Source organism: Macaca mulatta, chromosome 9 (assembly GCF_049350105.2).
Source record: "Macaca mulatta isolate MMU2019108-1 chromosome 9, T2T-MMU8v2.0, whole genome shotgun sequence".
NCBI classification, from domain to species: domain Eukaryota; kingdom Metazoa; phylum Chordata; class Mammalia; order Primates; family Cercopithecidae; genus Macaca; species Macaca mulatta.
In genome coordinates, this window is record NC_133414.1 from 76,303,500 (window position 1) to 76,325,929 (window position 22,430).

At 42.9% G+C, this 22,430-nt stretch overlaps 3 protein-coding genes across 10 annotated transcripts in view; 2 read left to right on the top strand and 1 right to left on the bottom strand.

The window, feature by feature from the left end:
• On the top strand, nucleotides 1–5,140 carry MRPS16 (mitochondrial ribosomal protein S16). 4 transcript variants are annotated; one of them, XR_003732787.2, is made up of 4 exons: nucleotides 1–163; nucleotides 618–878; nucleotides 1,643–2,160; nucleotides 3,009–3,488. XR_003732787.2 is itself a non-coding variant. In XM_077945228.1 (4 exons), exons 1-3 carry the CDS (start codon nucleotides 151–153, stop codon nucleotides 1,780–1,782), a joined length of 414 nt encoding a protein of 137 aa, XP_077801354.1. In that variant the 5' UTR covers nucleotides 1–150; the 3' UTR covers nucleotides 3,009–3,488.
• On the top strand, nucleotides 5,076–20,765 carry DNAJC9 (DnaJ heat shock protein family (Hsp40) member C9). 3 transcript variants are annotated; one of them, XM_015147398.3, is made up of 5 exons: nucleotides 5,076–5,321; nucleotides 5,504–5,644; nucleotides 6,134–6,388; nucleotides 8,376–8,462; nucleotides 19,934–20,765. In XM_015147398.3, exons 1-5 carry the CDS (start codon nucleotides 5,142–5,144, stop codon nucleotides 19,967–19,969), a joined length of 699 nt encoding a protein of 232 aa, XP_015002884.2. In that variant the 5' UTR covers nucleotides 5,076–5,141; the 3' UTR covers nucleotides 19,970–20,765. The 3 variants fall into 3 exon arrangements, with proteins under 3 accessions (XP_015002884.2, XP_015002883.2, XP_001103305.3); XM_015147397.3 differs by lacking the exon at nucleotides 19,934–20,765 and adding an exon at nucleotides 10,791–10,891; XM_001103305.5 differs by lacking the exon at nucleotides 19,934–20,765 and adding an exon at nucleotides 8,786–9,447.
• The window catches only part of FAM149B1 (family with sequence similarity 149 member B1), an 81,866-nt gene continuing 70,375 nt past the window's right edge, over nucleotides 10,940–22,430 (bottom strand). For 2 of the 3 annotated variants that reach the window (XM_015147347.2, XM_028853438.2), the window contains 5 exons: nucleotides 19,903–20,127; nucleotides 17,814–17,937; nucleotides 17,435–17,560; nucleotides 13,115–13,187; nucleotides 10,940–11,600 (listed from right to left, as the gene is read on the bottom strand). In XM_015147347.2, the coding sequence (XP_015002833.1) occupies nucleotides 11,527–11,600; nucleotides 13,115–13,187; nucleotides 17,435–17,560; nucleotides 17,814–17,937; nucleotides 19,903–20,127 (622 nt within the window). In that variant the 3' untranslated portion in view covers nucleotides 10,940–11,526. 3 annotated transcript variants of the gene reach the window in all.

A 22,430-nucleotide genomic window follows, 5' to 3' on the forward strand; every position in this document is an offset into this window, starting at 1 on the left:
ATCCGCTTCCGGAGTCAAGGTTTTCGGGGTTTGGACGTCTAGGTGGTGCGGCCTGCAGTTTGTTTCTGTCTGTCTTCTGCCTTGCTAAGGCCGTAGAGCTGGTGCGTGCGGGTAGCGGGGCGCTCCGAGGAGCCGTATGCCGGCGGCGCCATGGTCCACCTCAGTGAGTCATCGGGTCCCCGCGAGACGTACCGGGCGGTCACGGGGCTCGGGAGTTCGGGGCCGGGTCGGGCGGTGCTCTCCCAGGCGCGATGGAGGCAACCCGAACCTGAAGCAGCCACACTGCCTTACATTTGATCCTCCTCTCAGTTTTTTCCCCACTTAATCACCTGTGAAAAATTTCCACCCCACTGAAGCAGCTAAGGTTCGCACAAGGTCACAGAGCCTAGTGAATGGGAAGCCCATGCCGAGTGGGTTTGGGTATGAGGAGGAGGTCATTGCTGGCTGGAGTGGCCAAGAGGGGTTTCACAAAGAAGAATAGCATCTAAACTGAATTGACAGGAATAGATTGGAAGTGAGACATTTCAGTGGAAAAAGGGAACTGTGCTGTCTGTGTCATTTTGCCCTTTCTGTGCTGTTTTTTTTTTTGTGTATCCTAACCACCTGTTTTTCTACAGGTCCTCTCCTCTACAAGTCCTACCGTGGGGGCCACTTAACCATCCGCCTTGCCCTGGGTGGCTGCACCAACCGGCCCTTCTACCGCATTGTGGTTGCTCACAACAAGTGTCCCAGGGATGGCCGTTTCGTAGAGCAGCTGGGATCCTATGATCCATTGCCCAACAGTCATGGAGAAAAAATCGTTGCCCTCAACCTAGACAGGATCTGTCATTGGATTGGCTGCGGGGCCCACCTCACTAAGCCTATGGAAAAGCTTCTGGGTAACTCAGTTCTGGTCTTACCTTATTGAGGGGATTTTAAACTGAAGTCAGCTCCAGGACAGTGGGTATAAGAATGATTTTTGGCGGGGCATGGTGGCTCATGCGTGTAATCTCAGCATTTTGGGAGGCTGAGGCGGGTGGATCACTTAAGGTCAAGAGTTCGAGACCAGCCTGGCCAACGTGGTGAAACCTCGTCTCTACTAAAAAAAAAAAATTAGCTGGGCGTGGTGGCACACGCCTGTAGTCCCAGCTGTTGGGGAGGCTGAGGCAGGAGAATCACTTGAACCCAGGAGTCGGAGGTTGCAGTGAGCCAAGAGCGCATCACTGCTCTCCAGTCTGGGCAACAGAGGGAGATTCCATCTCAAAGAAAAAAAAAGAATTATTTTCGTTCCCTCTACACTGCTCAGGACTGAAGTGGAAGCTGAAGTTGTGATCTAATTGGCATTTTGAATCTGGAGGCCCCTTTTGTGGACTCCTTTGTAAGACTTTTTGGGTGACTGGTATTTTATGCTAAAAATGGGAATAGTATGTTTTGAATGGTCATCTGTCAGTTTATCTTTTTTAAAGTAAGGGGAATATTATTAGGAAGTAGACATCCACTGTCTCCTTGCCGGGGAGAAGCAGTACAGAGTTTGGCAAGTGAGGAGCATGGTTTGCATCCATGCACTGGGTCAGATCTCAGACCTCAGTTCTGTGAGACAGAGTTCCTAGGGAAGCATTGGCTTATACGGTGTTATAATAAGTGAAAAATCTGTTGCTTTTAGGTCTTGCTGGCTTTTTCCCTCTGCATCCTATGATGATCACAAATGCTGAGAGACTGCGAAGGAAACGGGCATGTGAAGTCCTCTTAGCTTCTCAGAAAACAGATGCAGAAGCTACAGATACAGAGGCTACAGAAACATAAGTGAGCTGACTTTAGTGAGCATAGCAGTGGGAACAAAGTCAAGGTTCTCTTGAAACACTCTGCAGAGATCTTAATTTTGTTAGATTTGGAGTTCAATAAATGGAGTATCCTGAGTTGTCCTTGCTCTTCTGGCCTGACCTGCACAGGGCCCATGGAGAGATTTATTCTTGTGTGACTTAGCGCTGGATGTGGGTACTAATTAGCTTTTTTGGACTTTGTCTTGGGATAGACAGTGACTGTGGGAGGATTGGACTTTTGAGTGGGGCTCTGGGTCTCTTGGACAACTTTACAATCTACTGGCTTCCAAGACATCCTGCTTCAAAACCCCCAGCCAGACTATTCACGGCTTGTTCAAATCTTCATGTTCATCTCGCAAGTGTAAGAACAGTTACCTTTCTTACTGATTTTGTAATTGGAGATTTATATTGTCTTGCTTAATGCATATTCTTTTTTTTTTTTTTTTTTTTTTGAGATGGAGTCTCCCTTTGTTGCCAGGCTGGAGTGCGGTGGTGCAATCTCAGCTTACTGTACTCTCCACCTCCTGGGTTCAAGCGATTCTCCTTCCTCACCCTTCCGAGTTGCTGGGGAGCTACAGGTGTGTGCCACCACACCCAGCTAACTTTTTTATTTTTAGTAGAGATGCGGTTTCACCATGTTGGCCAGAATGGTCTTGATCTCCTGACCTTGTGATCCGCCCACCTTGGCCTCCCAAAGTGCTGGGATTACTGGCGTGAGCCAGCACTCCCGGCCTTAATGCATATTCTTAAATATACAAATGTAAATTTGTTATGAAAATTGCTTTTGGGGTTTAATAACCTACCTTTTAAGAATGAGAAACTGCTGGGCTTAAGGGAGTTCAGAATGAATCAAGATTGAACCATTCAAATGTGGCTGTGATTTCTGCATATATCATAGATGGGATCCTTCTGAGAATACTGGAATAGGGAATTAGGACACCAAGCCAATTCAGCTGTGAACCTTATTCTTGTACTTTTCTTTCTTGCTGGTAATTTTATGGAGACGGTTAAGAAACCTGCTCTGTGTTAGGATAAACTGTATACCAATAATTTTGACAACCTGTGATGAGTGATGCATTTTACTTCCTGTATCTTTTCCTTCCTACTTTGATGCCAGTAATTTATAAGGGATCTTACAGTTTGAATGTATTTGAATAACTTCAGTATACTTTAGCTCTACTTTTTTATTTGACTCACAACTATCCATAGGTCTCAAGCATTCCCATGTGTTTTAAAAGCCTGAAGTCAGTGAGATGAAATTCAACATCAAGAATTTGAAGTAACTTGTGAGGAAATAATATAAAGATACCATTGGGGCAATGGCTCACACCTGTGATCTCAGCACTTTGGGAGGCTGAGGTGGAAGGATCACTTGAGACCAGTTTGAGACCAGCCTGGGCAACACAGCAAGACCCCATCTCTACAAAAAATTTAAAAATTAGCTGGGTGTGGTGGTGCTCACACATAGTTCCAGCTACTCGGGAAGCTGAGGCAGTAAGATCACTTGAGCCCAGGAGGCCGATACTTAACTGTGATTGTTCCGCTACAGTCCAGCCTGGGTGACAGAGTAAGACCCTGTCTCAAGAAGAAAAGAAAACATTACATAATTTGGCTACAGCATAATAATTAATTTGATTTTCTGGTTTTTTGAAAATTTTAGTTGCAATAAAAGAGTATTTCAATGTGCTATTTCAATTTTCAGTAGCAAATGTGTATATAGAAAAATGTTAAAATTGATGTATTTGAGTACCTTAAAAAATATGAGAAACTGGAAGAAAGATAATATCGTAAAGCACCTACATATGTCCTAGGCCTTTTGTGTACAAGATTATTCGTGACGATTGTAAGGCATGAAGGTAGGTAGGATTATCTCTGTTTTACAGATAGGGAAGCTGAGGCCTAGAGGTGGAAACTTGCCCAGTGATGTAAGATTCATACCCCAGTTGTGCCCTCCTGGAAAGCCCTTCCCAACATATTATGTTGTCCATAGAGGGGAAAAAAATGAGCAAAGACAGATGTCTTAACTCTGTTATGTGACTAAGATATAGGAAATTTATAGAGGAGGTTCTGTCAATGTGCCCACTTATTTTGTGTTTTATGTTCTGAGAACGATTACCAGCCATCTTAAATTCTGTGGTTGGCAACCCCCCCCCGGGGTTGTTGCTGGTTGGCCCCTGCTTGCTTTGAGACTTTGATGCCAGGGCAGGTTGAGAGGAACTGACTTCAGCTGAGTTTGATCTTGGATGTGGGAAAGAGAAATGCTTTGAAAATCAGGGCAACCCTGGGAGGTTTAAAAGATATTAATGTATCCTGGAGAGTTTGAGGCTTTGCAGAAACTTATTGGCAGAGCAGAATGATTCTGAAAAATGCTAAATCAGTCGGGATAAGATTTGATAAGGTATTTTTCTGCCAACTCGGGTATTCACTTAGCATTGTTTATCCTTTGTCTAATACATGTATACGCATACTTCCTTTGTGAGCTTCTCCTACTTCCAAAGTTTTATCCCCAGCTTCAGCCTTGCTTTGGGTCTCCAGGCCCAAGTTTCTCACCATCTCTTGGATGATTGCTCCAGCCTACCCTGCTGCCACCTGGGATCCAACATGTTCAAACCCAGCTGTGAACTTCACAGATTAAAAGAAAGCGCCTTTGCTTCAGCAGTTTGTTATTAAGACGGGGGCTTGGGTCATGTTACCTCCACCAATGTGTAAGGTGAAAGTCCTGTTGGGTAAGAGTTTTTGTGTTTTGTGCTTTTTGGGTTTCAGTATAGAGTTTTTCCTGCAGGGCTAGAGGGAAAGTACCCCAGCATTTCCAACCAGTGGGGTGCAAAATTATTTGGGCCTACAGCTTTACCTGTTCCTTTCGGGAACATTTTTGAAAAAAAATCTGTTGAACCATGTGAAATTGCTGAATGCTGATGTTTGGCCATTTTCTACTTAAAAAATAGGCCAGCAGTTTGTAAATTCAAGCTAATATATGAACTTTTTGAAAAAGCTGTTCTGGGACACTAAAAGGTAAGACGGACGCCAGATTTCCAGAGCAAGGGGAGGAGAGAACCGAGCAACATCACTTCCTTGAAGACCTGGCTCCTGCGCGCGGCCGGCCTAGGACTCCGACTCCACGCGCCAGTGTTATTTACTCGGGCCCGCGCCTGCCTCGTCACGGCTCGTTTTGCGGCCGCCGTAAAGCGCGGATGCGCGCGGGCGGGGGGGGGTGGTCACGCCCCTTCAGTGCTTGTGACGCAGGCGCCCTGGGCATTTTGGGCGGGAAAAAGAAGCAGTCCTGGGTTGTACCCGGCACGGTTGGCAGCAGCTGCTTCCTCTGAGGTCGTATCCCTGCCCGGCATGGGGCTGCTGGAGCTTTGCGAGGAAGTGTTCGGCACCGCCGACCTTTACCGGGTGCTGGGTGTGCGACGCGAGGCTTCCGACGGCGAGGTCCGACGAGGCTACCACAAGGTGTCCCTGCAGGTACACCCGGACCGGGTGGGCGAGGGCGACAAAGAGGACGCCACCCGTCGCTTCCAGGTATGCGGGGTCACGCCCCGAGGCCGACGGGCCGCCAGGATGTCCCCAGCCTTTTGGCCGCCGGGCCCCGTCCCGGGGGAGCGCGCTGAGCTCCGCTTGGCGCCGCCTTCTGATCTTTATTTCTCGCGCCGCGGTTTCGGTGGGAGGAGCAGGGGCGATTTACGGATACTCTCTGCCCTCAGATCCTGGGAAAAGTCTATTCCGTTCTCAGTGACAGAGAACAGAGAGCAGTGTACGATGAGCAGGGAACAGTGGACGAGGACTCTCTTGTGCTCACCCAAGACCGAGACTGGGAGGCGTATTGGCGGCTACTCTTTAAAAAGGTAAAGGACTCTGGAGATTTCTTTATGGCTGTTACCATCCATCAACAAACCTTTATTGACTGCCTCTAAGATCTTGTATTTTGTGTTAATTTTGTAGGAATTAGAATTTTTGAGTTTGGCCTTGAAATATAAATACACGCACACTTAAACAGGCTTTAAATTTCCTGTTAATGTGATTGTTGCACTGAAAAGGGCAGATTTATTTTTTTTTTGCAGGATGTTCTTTATTTTACATATCCAAATGTAAGTCCTGATTCTGGATCTCCTTTCACCGTTGGAAACTTCTCTGGTCCCTAGTTAGCAGATACGAAGATTGGATTTAAAAAGGAGGACTCCGGAAAAGCTTAAAGCATAGAAAATTTGGTTCAATAATTTCAACTCAAGCAACTGTTGCATTGCAGCAATTCAACACCTAACTCTAGTTTTACTAATGTATCTTTTATTTAAAGTAAAATCTTCAAAGTTAAAGCAAATCTCCTTTGTTATCAGATATCTTTAGAGGACATTCAAGCTTTTGAAAAGACATACAAAGGTTCGGAAGAAGAGCTGGCCGATATTAAACAGGCCTATCTGGACTTCAAGGGTGACATGGATCAGATCATGGAGTCTGTGCTTTGCGTGCAGTACACAGAGGAACCTAGGATAAGGAGTATCATTCAGCAGGCTATTGACGCTGGAGAGATCCCATCCTATAATGCCTTTGTCAAAGAATCGAAACAAAAGATGAATGCAAGGAAAAGAAGGGTAAGATTTTGAATACTGTTGATTTATATTTTGACTGCTTCCAAAAAGGATTTGAGGGTATTTACAGCAGTGGAAGTAAATATAAAACTCCAGAAGTAAGGACTAGGGTTAACTTGATCTACAGTTCTGATCTAATAAAATGGGCATACCAGTTCATCAAGAGAAACCTTTTTCTAGTATGTTGTGCTTAAGATGATTTTTATTGCATAGATTGTTTAAAATTACCATAGTAAAGTAGCACTGAAATCTTTTTTCTTCTGGGCCAATTCTTATAGCATTGCTGAGGCATTTCTCAGGAGATAAAGTTAGTGGAACCCAGGTACACAGGATGGGCAGTGATCCTTACTCGGTTGAGGGGGTAAAAAGAGAATGAGAGAGACTGTCTTGTTAAAAGTGCAGATTTTTGGGCCTTTGCCCAGAGTTTGATTCTTGAGTTGAACACAGAATTTCTTTTCTTTTTTTTAAAGAAAAACTTCAGCCGTCCCCAACCATTTTGGTACCAGGGACCTGTTTTGTGGAAGACAGTTTTTTCAGTGACAGTGGGGGTGAGGAGAGTTGGGGGGCGGGTAGTTCAGGATGAAACCTTAGATCATCAGGCATTAGATTCTCTTAAGGAGCACACAACTTTTAGAACCATTGCTGCTCTCATGAGTGCCCTCAGGAACTTTTCTGCAGCTTTTACATAGGAGATGCATGCGGAGAGAAAGCTGACGTTTTTGATTCCGGTGAAAATTCAAAGGGCCTGTTTTGCCTAAATAAGAGGCTGACCTTTCTGGTGAGCTGAGGGGAGCAGTGGAGTGTATATCAAGAGCATTTTGGTTCATAGGCTACACCTGCTAAGACTCAAGCTGACAGTCAAATCTTAAGTTGTTCATTTCCTGAGATGAAACTGAGCACAGCTGCATTCACAGTAGACTGTTAACTTGAGAAACTTCCCTAGAGTTTGAGGAGAAAAATGGCATAGTTTTGAGAGACTGTTCAACAAACCTTAGGGGGATGCTGAATTTAAAGAGATAATTTGAATACAAGGAAATGGGTGTCTTATTGGGATGGGGATTCTAATGTATCATCATCCTCAGTATTAATAGCATTAATTGCTAGTTAGAAAATTCACAAGGGGTGTTGGGGCATCTTATAGTTGTTACCCTAAGGTGTGCTTGTGGTATTTTGTAAACAATGCTCTAGGAACACTTGGCAAAGGAAGGCTGTTTTGAAATCAGGTAAGTAAATGTTAAAACTGAGTTTATTGATGTTGTTTCTTCTGACTACCCAGAAGTCATTTTAAACTGGGGTTGTTCACAAGGCACCACCAGTCCCATGTAGTAAATTGGGTTTCCAGGGGAGGAATTGGAAGTACCTGTATCCTGGCAATTGCATCATTTTCTTTCTTTCTTTTTTTTTTTTTCCTTCTTTTTTCTAAGAGATGGCATCTCACTCTATCATCCAGGCTGGAGTGCAGAGGCATGATCACAGCTCAGTGCAGCCTCGAACTCCCAGGCTGAAGCCATCTTCCCACCTCAGCCTCCCTAGTAGCTGGGACTACAAGCACATACCACCACACCAGGCTCATTTCTTTTATTTTTTGTAGAGATGAGGTCTTGCTGTGTTAACCAGGCAGGTCTCAAACACCTGAGTTCCAGTAATCCTCCCACCTTGGCCTCCCAAGGTATGGAGATTACAGGTGTGAGCCACCATATCTGGCCTCATGTTCCCTTTTATCACCATATGATTTATGAGTGCCAAAGTACTTCCTACCTCTAGTAAGTAGAATTGGGGGAAAAAACAAATGGTAATTGGAATCGGAGGATCTATGCTTGCTATCAGCATTGTTGCCTTTTAATGAATGACATAGTTATGTAATTCTGTTCATTTTGTCTATTCATATAATCCTCAAATTGAAACAGTATTATAGATTTGTTTTTGGGAAAGAGAATGTATTTTAAGCATTTTCTGGTGGCCCTGAGTCTCATGTGAGTTTCTGTTTCAGGCTCAGGAAGAGGCGAAAGAAGCAGAAATGAGCAGAAAGGAGTTGGGGCTTGATGAAGGCGTGGATAGCCTGAAGGCAGCCATTCAGGTAAACTTGGCAGTTTGTTGCCACATCTTTAATGATCTGATTCCTATTGCTAATATTTTCTTTGGAATGTTGTATTTTGTTTTCTTCTTTTAAGACATAAGTCGCATACCATCCGTTTGTCCTTTTAAAGTGTACAGTTTGGTGGTTTTTAATGTATTTACAAAGTTTTACAATTATTAACACCAATTGTAGGACATTTTCACCATTCCAAAAAAACTCCTACCCATTAGTAGTTACTCCACTTTTCCAGCCCCTGGCATCCACTAAGTACCTTCTGTCTATGGATAATGTTGTGAAAGCTTGTGTTTTAACTTCTCAAACAGAGCAGACAAAAGGATCGGCAAAAGGAAATGGACAATTTTCTGGCTCAGATGGAAGCAAAGTACTGCAAATCTTCCAAAGGAGGAGGGAAAAAATCTCTCAAGAAAGAAAAGAAATAATGGAATTTTTCTCTTCAAAGGTCCTTAGGTGTAAATTGATGCCATGGTAGGCAAGGTGCAGGCAAGATTTGAAGGCAAAAGTCAACTCTTGAGAAAAGGTGTCTTTCCAGCCTGAATTTTTCAGATTGACTAGACCAAGCATCTTAGTATTTCCTAGAAAGCACTTGACATTGTGTGAGGTCTTACCAGAAGGAACTTGGTGGTGACGGTTGGGAGGGCGGAGGGAGGTAGTGTCCTTCCTGACAGCACTTGCCTCCATAGATCTTCGGTACACAGAACTCTTATCTAAGATGTGGTTCTGTTCATGCTGTTTTCTGCAGTGTGCGTGTCTGTTAGATTAGGCTCTCTACCCAGCTAGAACATCTTCCAAATACTTGCTGGACAGCTGTCTTCCACATACTTCCCAGTTTACATTTGGTCTTAATGATCTTGAATAGACCCTCTCTTCATTTTACTCAGCCAGGTTTTGTACTGATGTACGGGTGTTAAATTACTTCAAGCATTTTTGTAAGAGTTGTATATGATTAAATAAAAAAAGTAAAACACGATGATTAAGTTCTGGGGGCTTTGTAAATGATCCCAGTAAAAATGTGACCTAGAATAAATGCGAATGGTGTTTAGGATGAGAGAAAAGTGGAAAACAATAGCCCCTGTCAGCTTTATAATAGAGAGCTTGGTTTCCCTAGCATAGAGAGATGTGTGTTGTAGTCCTGCCACTGATTGCTGAATGTCTTTCACTGAGCTTGTCTGAACATCTGTCTCCTTTTATAAAAGTTATTACATCAAAACAAAGAGTGAAATACAAACTTGTCAAACTGTATGTATTAAATATGTCCAGTTTTTTGGTTTAAAAAAAATTGCACCGGCTTTGAGGGAAAACAAGGTGAGGGAATTGGGCTAAATGACTTCTTAGAGGCCCCTTTCTGACTCTTTAACTTTGAAAGGCAAGCCATATTGATCTAATTGTTTTTTTTTTTTTTTTTTTTGAGGTGGAGTCTGGCTCTGTCACCCAGGCTGGAGTGCAGTGGCCGGATCTCAGCTCACTGCAAGCTCCGCCTCCTGGGTTCACGCCATTCTCCTGCCTCAGCCTCCCGAGTAGCTGGGACTACAGGCGCCCGCCATCTCGCCTGTCTAGTTTTTTGTATTTTTTAGTAGAGACGGGGTTTCACTGTGTTAGCCAGGATGGTCTCGATCTCCTGACCTCGTGATCCGCCCATCTCGGCCTCCCAAAGTGCTGGGATTACAGGCTTGAGCCACCGCGCCCGGGTGATCTAATTGTTATAGTGAACTTTTGGTAATGGTTTGTGAGAACAATACAGAGATTTTCATTTCTATTTAGATGAGTTGGTATGAGAATATATGGAACTTTTTTAGGAACTGTTTAAATGTTTGATTTTTAGACTATTAAATATGCCATATGCATAAAGTAAGCCTTTAGCTCTAAGGTAAAGATCACACATTTTCAGTTTGTGACTACAAATAGGTTAAAAATAGTTTTTAATTGTATTAAAAATATAATTTAGTGCAGGTTCTTTGAAGCATCTGTCTTCATATGATGGCATTAGAACACCTTGGTATAAAAAAAAAGTTATTGCAATTTATGATTATTGAATTTATCCATTCTGAAAATTAATAAGATCTAAAACTGGCATGACAATCAAGATTTGTATTTAGTGAAATTTAAAATAAATTTAAGCCATAGTTAAAACTGTTGCTGCTTTCATGAATGCCCTTAGGTCCACAGTAAAGTCAGAAAGCTGAACCTCTCCTGCTGTTTATAGGATATGTTTATGCTGAATTAATTGCCAGGGTTTCTTAAACTTTTAGGGAATTATACTTTGGCCCAATAGTAGATTCTACAAATTATTTTTTGACTTCCTTTCCTTAGAGTTGCAGGAGAATATCTGGCAAGGTGCATTTAATATTTGGAAAAAAGATATGACCAGTAACCTACTTTAGGAAGAAAATAAGCATAACCCGGCATCAGGTAGGCATCATAAGGTTGAACTGTCCTATCTAAAAAAATATGCAATATACTTTATTACAGAAGTTACTTTAATGCTTAACATTTATGTCTTTAGTTACACACCCCTTCCATTTTAATCTGTTAATAGGGTAGGACATCTAAAGAGAGTTTTAGAAATGACGTCTGTTGGATGAGGTCAGATTTTTGATAGCAAAATGACTTAAAACTGAGTATAGCTCTCCAGAAATGAACACAAGCTGAAGTATTCTGAAGCCAGTGATATTGTCACTGACCATTTGCTGCTTTTTATGTATGTGTGAGCTCATCAAATCCTATATGATTGAACTGATCATTGTTAAGAGACAACATGAGCAGTGATTTGGCTATTATTCATTGTTGCATCTTTGGGTACAAACTTTTCTTTCCAATGGAATAGGTTAATTTCTGCTGAAAGAGACAGTAACTGGAGATAGAAAAAACACGCATGTCATTTTTGGCGGCTGTGCTGTTTTGTTCTTCAGTCACTTGTGCCAAAATCACCCTTCATGAAGATGGTTTCTAGTCGATCTTCTATACAAGCTCTACATCACTTGATGACTGAATACGGCTTCATGAAATCTCGTGTTTCCTGCAGCCTGACAGGTTCTTCTCATTTGCCTTATGGTCCCTGCCTGGTTCGAGAGACTGGTCCGCCTCTGCTTTGAGATTTTGTAGACCCATGTAACTGAGGACCTGTCAGATGACATAGAGTAACATTAGTAGGCAGTCTAGGTTTGATAATAACTCTCAAGTTTATAGCTAAGGGCTTTTTTGCTCCAGTTATGAATTGGACTTTCTTAAGGTATGAAAGCAGTGAACTAGTTTTGCAGAAGAGCCCACTAATTAAAAAGAACCAAGATGTCTGATTTACTCACTTCAGTGTTAACATTAGTTACACCTTTCTTTATTTTTTTGAGATGGAGTCTCGCTCTGTGGCCCAGGCTGGAGTGCAGTGGCACTGTCTCAGCTCACTGCAAGCTCCGCCTCCCGGGTTCACACCATTCTCCTGCCTCATCCTCCCAAGTTGCTGGGACTACAGGTGTCCACCACCACACCCGGCTAATTTTTTGTATTTTTAGTAGAGATGGGGTTTCACTGTGTTAGGATCATCTCGATCTGCTGACCTCGTGATCTGCCCGCCTCAGCCACCCAAAGTGCTGGGATTACAGGTGTGAGCCACCACACCCGGCCAGTTATACCTGACTTTCAATGTAGCTGAAATGGTAGTTCAAATGCAGATCTGAAAGCATTCAAAGACTCTACCAGACAGTGCTACCGGGAACTGAGCTGGGAAATCACTTGGACTACAAAGATGGTTTGAGGCAGACTAGTTTTTTACTGTAGTTGCTGATTAATCTTATTAACAGGAAACATCTCAACTGTTCATTACTTATAAATTTACCTTGAGCATATATAAGAATGACCCTGATGGTGGTAAGACTGTCACAGGAAGAATTAAGACATCCTGCAGCCTGGGCAACATAGTGAGACCCTGTCTGTACAAAAAATAAATTAGCTGGGCATGGTGGCACTGCTTATAGCCCCTTGTGGTAGGCTTAGGTGGGAGGATCCCTTGAGCCCAGGAGTTCAAGGCTACAGTGAGCCATGATCGTGCCACTGCATTCTGGCCCGATCAACAGAGTGAGACTGTCTCAAAAAAAAAATCCCTCAATTTTCTCCCATCACTTCTTTGTTAGTATATCTACAGAGTATAGTTTAAAGATAAAAAGAGTTAATGGGATAGAATCAGACTTAGCATATCCTGATGGTTTAGAATTTCTTTTCTTACCTTGGCCTAACAGATTAACTAATCAAAGCAGTTTAATCCATAGGAATATGACTTTTGCTTACATAACAAAATCCATGCCATGTTCTCAAAGAATATTTTGAACGTTATAATAAGGACTAATTTGGGTTAAACTTTTTAGATTAGATTAAAAAACAAAGCAGTTTACGAAAGTAGTGAGAAGTTAATTTACATGGTGTGAAGAAAACAAGAATTGAAACTTTTTGGCTCTGAGCAATAGAACCCTCCTAGCTTTTTATTATACCTCATGTTCCAAAATGAATTCTAGGTGATTTACAAAGATGTGAGAAAACAATAAATCCAAGAAAATCTGAAAGAAGGGGAAACAGATGTAGGAAAAAAGACAAAGGCTGAGTCTTAACCACACAGTAGTAAATAAGGGCCGTGGCTCCACCTGTACCTGCAGATCCCCTGCCAGGTCTGGCCTGATGCGGATACTCAACTGCACACGAGCGACGATACTGTGTATCCAGCTAAAAGAGAAAAAGAGGAGACACTTCTTAGGATGCAGCTTCTCACAAAGGATAATATTTATCAGGTTCACAGGAAAACCTTGAAATCAACAGTGTAAAAGGCATAGACTACCAACCTGAGGGAAAAGTCAGCTGAGTGCACTGTGTTGAATTTCAAGTAGAAAACCCCAAGCCAGATGCCCACAAAGCCATTTATTGTAAAAATTGCATATTCTTCAATGTTATTACTATGCCGTTAAGAAAATCAGCATTTATAAATAATCTGTATGGTTTAATATTTCAGTTAGCTTCTAAGGGAGTTTGTCTGATTTCTTTTTGTTGGCTGCTGCATATATTTTAAATGAATGCTTTCATTTAAAACAGAACCAGCCTTTTCAGCAACATTGAAATACTTATGACTTTACCACCATACTGAAATTTAACTTTACATTTACTTTTTAGCGTTATGAAATGCAAACATTTCACAGTTACCTCAAGGAATTAAAAATTGTAGAGATATGACTAAAATATTAAAATACAAATATCAGATAAAGCTATATATGACATCCTGCTGGGGCTTATGGATTAAAAACATCCCCCAGTAGTTCCCTTGAGAGAGCACTGAAATCAAGAGATTTCAGGAAGTTTTTTTCTGGTGAAGCCCCTATATTTTTGAGATCAAGGGTCAGCAAACTTATTTTTTGTAAAGGGCCAGATAGTTATTATATTAGGCTTTGTGGACCATAGGGTGGTTGTTGCAACTACTCAGCCTTGCTGTTATGGTATGAAGGCAGCTATAGACAGCACATAAACACATGAGCTTGCCGGGCGCGGTGGCTCAAGCCTGTAATCCCAGCACTTTGGGAGGCTGAGACGGGCAGATCACAAGGTCAGGAGATCGAGACCATCCTGGCTAACACGGTGAAACCCCGTCTCTACTAAAAAATACAAAAAACTAGCCGGGCGAGGTGGCAGGCGCCTGTGGTCCCAGCTACTCCGGAGGCTGAGGCAGGAGAATGGCGTGAACCCGGGAGGCGGAGCTTGCAGTGAGCTGAGATCCGGCCACTGCACTCCAGCCTGGGCGACAGAGCCAGACTCAGTCTCAAAAAAAAAAAAAAAAACACATGAGCTTGGTGGCACTGTTCCAATAAAAGTTTATTTACAAAACAAGGTGGTAGGCCGAATGAGTAGCCCAGGAACTGTAGTTTACTGGCCCCTATTCTAGATGAAAACAGCAAGGAGCGAAGTGCTAGTCTGTAGTGCCAGGCCCAGGACTCACAGCTAGCATTCCTTTTTTTTGGAGACAGAGTCTTCTCGGTCTGTTGCCCAGGCTGGAGTGCAATGGTGCAATCTCGGCTCACTGCAACCTCCGCCTCCCCGGCTTAGCCTCCTGAGTAGCTGGGATTATAGGTGTGCACCACCATGCCTGGCTAATTTTCTTGTATTTTTAATAGAAATGGGTTTCACCACGTTAGCCAGGCTGGTCTCAAACTCCTGACTTCAGGTGATCTGCCCACCTCACCCTCCCAAAATGCTGGGATTACAGGTGTGAGCCACTGTGCCTGTCTCACAGCTAGCATTCTTAATAAACTGAGCAACTATCTATCTCCCTTTTTATGACAGCAAATGGGGAGAGAAATGGTAAGTAATTTTTACTTTGTTTTTTGTTATAAACCTAAAGAGAAGACTGAAATGTTTTCATCTGCTCGGTTTTATTCCTAAAGCAATAAAAAATTAAACATTTTTAGCCATGTGCAGAGGTGCACACCTGTAATCCCAGCTACTTGGGAGGCTGAGGTGGGAGGATCACTTGAGCCCAGGAGTTTGAGGCTGCTGATTGCACCACTACACTCCAGCCTAGGTGATGTAGTGAGACACTTGTCTCTTAAAAAAATGAAATGTTTGGCTGAGAATGGAGTGGTGGCTCACACCTGTAATCCCAGCAGTTTGGGAGGCCAAGGTAGGGGGATCACTTGAGGTCAGAAGTTGAAGACCAGCCTGGGCAACTTGGAGAAACACTGTCTACTAAAAAAATACAAAAAATAGTTGGGTGTGGTGGCAGATGCCTGTAGTCCCAGTTACTCAGGAGGCTGAGGCAGGAGAGTCGACTGAACCCAGGAGGTAGAGGCTGCAGTGAGCTGAGATTGCACCACAGCACTCTAGCCTGGGCGACAGTGGGAGACTTCGTCTCAAGAAAAAAAAAGTTTGAGAGAATCTAGCTGTGTAATACAATCATTAAGTACTACTTAACAAATGTCCTATATCAGATTATGAGAAGGCAAATTCAGTAGAAGTTCTCAAACTTTCTGGGGTTCACACTGAACCCCAAGAATCAGAAATGCTCATGTTTCCTTTTTGTTCTTGTTTTTGGTGAGTTTCTCCCTAAGTCAACCTTATGGGGTCTACTAGGTTGAACAGTGTTCCCTCAAAATTTATGCCCACCTGGAACTTGTGAATGTGACCAAGTTTGGAAATAGGGTCTTCACAGATGAATCAAGGTAAAGTCACACTAGATTAGGGTGGGCCCTAAATTCAGCAACTAGTATCTTTATAAGAAGAGGGAACCCTGGACACAGACACACAGGGAGGAAAGCCATGTAAAGACAGAGGCAGGCTGGGTGTGTGGCTCATGCCTGTAGTCCCAGCACTTTGGGAGGCTGAGGTGGGAGGATCACTTGAGCCTCAGGGTTTGAGACCAGTCTGGCCAACATAGTAACACCCTATCTCTACAAAATAAAAGATTCAGCAGGGCGTAGTGGCATGCGCCTGTAGTCGCAGCTGCTCAGGAGGCTGAGGTGAGATGATCACTTAAGCCCAGGCTGTTGAGGCTGCAGTGAGCTGTGCTCTGCACTCCAGCCTGGGCAACAGAGTGAGACCCTGTCTTAAAAAAAAAAAAAAAAAAAGGCCAGGTGCAGTGGCTCACGCCCGTAATCACAGCACTTTGGGAGGCTGAGGTGGGCAGATCACTTGAGGTCAGGAGTTCAAGACCAGCCTGGCCAAGATGGCGATACCCCGTCTCTACTAAAAATACAAAAATTAGCTGGGCGTGGTGTTGGGCATCTGTAGTCCCAGCTACTGGGGAGGCTGAGGCAGGAGGATTGCTTGAACCCAGTAGGCAGGGGTTGCAGTGAGCTGAGATCGCGCCATCGCACTCCACCCTAGGTGACGGAGCGAGACTCTGTCTCAAAAAAAAAAAACAGAAATTGGGAGTGATGCAGCTGCAAGCCAAGGAACACCAGGGATCACAGGTGGTCACCAGAATCCAGGAAGAGACAAAAAGATTCTTCCCTAGACCCTGCAAAGGGAGCATAGCTCTGCTGACACCTTGATTTTTGAACTTTTCGTCTCTGGAACTGTGAGGAAAAAATTTCTGCTGTTTTAAGGCACCTAGTTGTTGGTCATTTCTTAAGTCCTAAGAAACTAATACAGAGGTCTTGGTATTGATTATCCTTACCACTCTTCTCATAGAAGAAAAATTTTGCAGTGCTTTAGCCTGCTGTGGTTCAGGGGTCATGAGTTGGGACAAGTGTGCTGTAAACACCACCATCCCAAAAACTTCCAGGATGTGGGGTCCCTGGTTACTTCCCCAGGCTCTCCAAGCGCTCTTGCCACAAAGCAGATTATGTGGGGTCGAGCTCCCAGCCTACAAATGGGGAAGGTCAGTGCATGACCCCATTGCTGATAAGACTAGTAAATGCACAATAAATGGTAGGTAGTATCAGCATTTAAAACACCAGTAGAAAGAAAAAGTCCTAAACTGGGTGCAGTGGTGTGCACTTGTAGTCCCAGCTACTTGGGAGGCTAAGGCAGGATTGCTTGAGTGCAGGAGTTCCAAGTCTAGTCTGGCCAACATGGCAAGAGCCTGCTTCTGAAAAAAATTTTTTATTAAAAGTCCCAACCCACTCATCCATCAGGATTCATCATAATCTGAGACCACTTTTGATGTAATTCCAGAAGAAAAGGGTTACACAATGAAGTTATGCTTATCTGATATGCACTGGGATTTAATATTCTTGCTTGTGGTCAGACATATCTAAGTGTTAAATTGCTTAGAATTTGTGATTTCTGTATAAGACATTAAAGAATAGGCATCAGGGACTAGTGAGAATTTGAACAAAATGTATTTATAACACTGTTTTTATTGTTGGAAACTCAACTTTTATTCTGAGTTAAGCCTCTAGATAAAGTCTTAAGTCTGCCAAACTAGTATTCCCCCACGTTTTCTTTCCCCAACTATCAAGACCATTCTAGGAAGTATGTCACTCTACCAAAAATGATTGAGTTGTGTTGGGCCTGGAGAAAAAGTCGGGCAAAAGGAGCCTTTCTTGTGGCTGCTGATAGTTAGGTTCATCCACCACCGCACTTTGAGCTCGAGTAGAGTCGCCATGGGGTTTCTGCAGAGGAGACAGAAGTTACAGAAACAGTGAAAACTATCCGTAGTGTGGTATGTAGTTAAAAACCCTATTGACCATGGCAGATATGATAAGTGCAGGCCAAACAGCTCCAATTCCATGTCATAAATTATCACACTGTTTGTACTTTTGACAAAACACAGTATAAATCAAGATCAGGGCACAGATCCTGCAGAATTACTGCCCATGAGGTTGTATGGTAAGTACATGGAGAGGCAATAAGAAAGAAACATACCGTCTGTCTTTGTGGCCCCACAGTGCTCACATGTTCCACTTCAGCTGTGCCAATAGGTGGTAGCAGATTATTTCGACTCAGGGGCATTGGTGAGGGAGAGGAGAGTGAGTCGGCTGCCACTGGGCTGCAGATACCACCAACAAACACCAAGGTATGAAAGCATGAAGTTATAACAATACCAGCAAATTGATTAGAAATCAGATAAATGAAGCAGATGAGTTTAATGTGCACAGAAAGCTTTAGGCTGCCTATGTTTTTAAGTAGAGATCTCAGGATTTTTGGAAAATTAGTTTTTAAAATAGTGTTTTCTGATTTTGTTTTGAAGCTCTATACTCTGGGTATACAACAGAAGCTGACCTTTTCTCTCCCACAGAACTGGAATAAAACATTTGTCCTTATCTGGTATTGCACTTCTCTGCTGATTTAGATTTGTAAATTCCCAGCTGATGATGGAATTCTTGACAGTTCTGGACCTTCTGGTTATCCTTCTCCCTAATAACCATAGTTCTCGGGTAGAGTTCCTAAACCTTCATTCCCTTCAGTAGGATCTGGAGCAGCTTGCAGTATTCCTCATCCTTAAGACAGTAATTGAAACTGAATGATAATTTCATGCCCCAGAAGTAATAAAGCAACTTACTTTTCAACTTTGAAAAAAAGTACTGTAAGAAGGAATGAGAGATTAATCATACATCAAGACTACTCATCCCCAAATGAATGAATTTATAGCTCTGTTGGTATAGATATATCTACATCCACATAATAATGCTTAACTTGGAAGCTGAATTGAAAACACTGCTGTGGCCTTATTATTTCATACCTTGGAGGATATTTTTAGAAACTAATCATCCTGGCCGGGCGCGGTGGCTCAAGCCTGTAATCCCAGCACTTTGGGAGGCCCAGGCGGGCGGATCACAAGGTCAGGAGATCGAGACCACAGTGAAACCCCGTCTCTACTAAAAATACAAAAAAAAAAAATTAGCCGGGCGCGGTGGCGGGCGCCTGTAGTCCCAGCTACTTGGGAGGCTGAGGCAGGAGAATGGCGTGAACCCAGGAGGCGGAGCTTGCAGTGAGCCGAGATCGCGCCACTGCACTCCAGCCTGGGCAACAGTGTGAGACTCTGTCTCAAAAAAAAAAAAAAAAAAAAAAAAGAAACTAATCATCCTAAGACATTTTGTGAATCAACAGCTAAAAGAATTATATGTTTAAAATTGGTTCCTAGGTATTTTTTGCATGATGAGGCTCAGAGTGTGTAGTGAATGAAGGGTGGGAAAGGAGATTAATTTTAGTGTCACTTCCTAGGAAGTGGTAAGGGATATTTTTCCTGGTATGTAAGCAACTTCTTATCTGAGGTTTATAAAGTTTTCATTGTCAATGGAATAAACGGATCCCAATGGTGCAGAAAAACCTTAAAGGGGAATTAACTTATTTTGGAGTGAATTTCACTAAATATGTTCCCACCACGGAAAATGTTTGATTAAATAAATAGGTTCTTTATTCCTTTTGTAACCCCAATATAGTATTCTAGCCAACATTTTATTTTTACAAATAGACATAGAACTCTTTAGCTAGATCAACAGAAAGATTCAGTATCTATTTCATTAAAATTTAACCCCTGCTGGGTGCAGTGGCTCACGCCTGTAATCTCGGCACTTTGGGAGACTGAGGCAGGCAGATTGCTTGAGCTCAGGAGTTTGAAACCAGCTTGGGCAACATGACAAGACCCCTGTCTCTACTAATAACACAAAAAATAAACCTGGCATGGTGGCACCACGCGCCTGTGGTCCCGGCTACTTGGCAGGCTGGGGTGGGAGAACCACTTGAGCTCAGAAGTTGAGGCTGCAGTGAGCCATGATCATGCCACTGCACTCCAGCCTGGGCGACAGGAGTGAGACTCTACCTTAAAAAATAAAATAAATTTTAACCCCACTAAAAAATTTTCTATTGGATCTAAACCCATGGGCAATCTGTCATAAGACTACTTAATGATTAGTTTCTAGGCATAGATTTCAGTCTTATGTTTAAATTAACTCTGTATGTAAACTGAATTAGTTTTACCACGGTTTCCAGAAGTTCTGCTTTTGAAACCTACACTCGGGCTCCTCTGAGGATTTCTTCCATAGGTCTTGGTGTTCCAGCACGTGAATGGCTGGTGCTGATCGGATGAAGGGTTCGTGGCGGTGGATTGCGTCTCCTGGTGGACTGCGCTGTGTATGACAGAGATGATGTACTAAACTCCACAGCTCGATTTGGCCAATTTCGAGTTGAAAGGATGGTACTGGACCCAGGCCTCATAAGTAGCTTGTCATCAAGATCTCTAGTAGCCAAATCAGAAACCCACAATGAAGTAAAGATCACTATGTCAGGAAGACAAGACTCACGGGGTAAAAAGCCTTAGACTAGAAACTACATTTAGGGGGAAATAAAGCAAAAATTAAAACCTTTCAATAAGTAACACTAGTTTCCAGATGGTACTCTAGCTAAGGTGTGAGAATCTATTCATTATTTCAATCATAATTTACTAGAATGGACATTTGGGAAAGCAAGTCCGTTATCCACCCGTCATCACAGTCACTTTTAGTCACCAGTGAAGGCAAGCCTGAAGGACACCTACTACAAAATGCTTCCCAAAAATTGCCACAGGCTGATTCTTACTCTGTCTGAGGCATTCTTTTGTGCTGAAAGATTGTCACCAGAAAGACAACTGAAAGACAGATATTGCTGCTTGGGAGCAGTTGTGGCACCAGTGTGGCTCCCACTGTAGAGACTGAAGTGCTGAGCAAGTTGGAGCTGGCAGGGATTTGAGTTTGGGTTCCTTGGAAAGCTGGGAGTGGGCAAAGGGTCTTGTGCTGCCCAGAGCCAGAGCTGTGGGACCACAGTAGCCCCATCTGCATCAATAACTGAACTACAACCCTCTTCTGTAAGTCATCCAATAAATAAAATACCATACCTAAACAGTTCAGTAGCTTAAATACTGGCCTACAGATTCAGGTGTATTTTGTGTTTTTTTTTTTTAAAGCAAGTGACTATGTTAAGACATCTAAGAGTATCTGCACAATTAAATGGAAGAAAAGTGAATAAAGCAGCTAAGCTCTGCCGTTTGCTCCTACAGCTTTCAGCAAGTTCCTCAACCTTTCAGTCCACTTTGGTGTCCTCTAGTGCAAAACATGGCACCGTGCTTGGAGGACTGTGAAGGGATGCTCCCCATCAAGGAATAGGGCTAAACCTGGAGACTGTTCTGGTCTTCCTGCCTCTGTAGCAATTCACTTATGCCTTCTTTTTTTTTTTTAAACACACCCTAACTGCTTTCTAATTACAAAAGGTTTAGGCTTTAGCTGCCCTATGTTCACCTTTATTTTGTTCTATGAACTTCTGGATTTGATTGTCATCTCTAGCTAGGTGACTTTTAGATCAGTCTCCAGATCCGACCTCTTCCACATTTCCAGTGAGATGGCCCATCACTGAAAACACACCCCAAAAGAAACCCATCTTTTCTAACACAGGCTTCTCTCAAGCTTGAAATCTGAGATAACTTTGATTCCTCTATTTCTATAGAATTTCACTTATTTGACGGTATCTCCCAAAATAGCTCATTCCTTTCTCACCCTGTGTGGCTGCACAAGTGCAGACCCTTAGTAGCTCGCGCGTGGATTCCTGCATTGACCCCTTACCTTCAGTTCCTTCCACTCCATTTACACTGCTGTGAAATCGATCTTTCAGATTCCTGATTTAAATATATGTGCTCCCAAACCAAAACTCATACATTGTTGGAAGGAGTGTAAAATGGTACAACTCCTTTGGGAAACCATATGGCAGTTTCCTATGAAACTGAACATATACCTGTCCTAGGACCCTTTCATTTCTAGGTATCAACTCAAGAGAAATGAAACTGTAAAACCACAAAAAAGACCTATACAAGAATATTTAGAGTACCTTTATGCGTAATACCTCTAACCTGGAAATGACCTGTGTTAATTAACAGGAGAGCAGGTAGATAAATCGTGTGTATTCTTACAACAGAATACTCCTCAGCAAGGGAGGAGGTCATACATAACATGGATGATCCCAAAACCATGGCACTCAAAACCCTCCACAATCTGGTCCTAACATTCATTATTAGTTCCATAGTCACTTCTTTCCCGCTAACCACACCATGGCCTATTAATTTTAGAAGATTGTCAGCTATCTTTGATCACAAGCATTAAAGTTCTGACCTATCTTCCATTCTTCTATCTCAAAAATGATCTTTCCAAAGTATTTTGTATTTTCTTATCTCCAAACCTTTCCCCATATCATTCCTCCTACCTAGAATTCCCTTGCTGCTCTCCTTTGCTTATCTGAAGCCCCATCTTTCAAGGACAAGTTCAAAACCTACACTTAAACCAGAATGCTTTGGGGCTGTCATAGCACTCATTCTGGACAGCATACACATGGCACTCAGTTACAAAAGTGCCGCATATGGTTAGGGGTCTTTTTACCCATGTATGTCTTCTCTTTCCAGTTATATTATCAGCCCCCTGATGGTGGAGAACATGTCCCTTGGATGTTTTACTCCACAGGAGTTTTTGTGGTTGCTTGGTCGGCACTCAGTACATGCATACTGATAAACTGATTTTGCTT

Excerpts from the sequence above, each read along its gene's own strand:
- DNAJC9 (XM_001103305.5), top strand. The coding sequence starts at position 5,142 with ATGGGGCTGCTGGAGCTTTGCGAGGAAGTGTTCGGCACCGCCGACCTT. Across the intron at positions 5,322-5,503 it reads ACGCCACCCGTCGCTTCCAG|ATCCTGGGAAAAGTCTATTC; the intron begins GTATGCGGGGTC and ends CTCTGCCCTCAG. Across the intron at positions 6,389-8,375 it reads TGAATGCAAGGAAAAGAAGG|GCTCAGGAAGAGGCGAAAGA; the intron begins GTAAGATTTTGA and ends TTTCTGTTTCAG.
- MRPS16 (XM_077945229.1), top strand. Across the intron at positions 879-4,811 it reads GCCTATGGAAAAGCTTCTGG|GTAAGACGGACGCCAGATTT; the intron begins GTAACTCAGTTC and ends GGACACTAAAAG.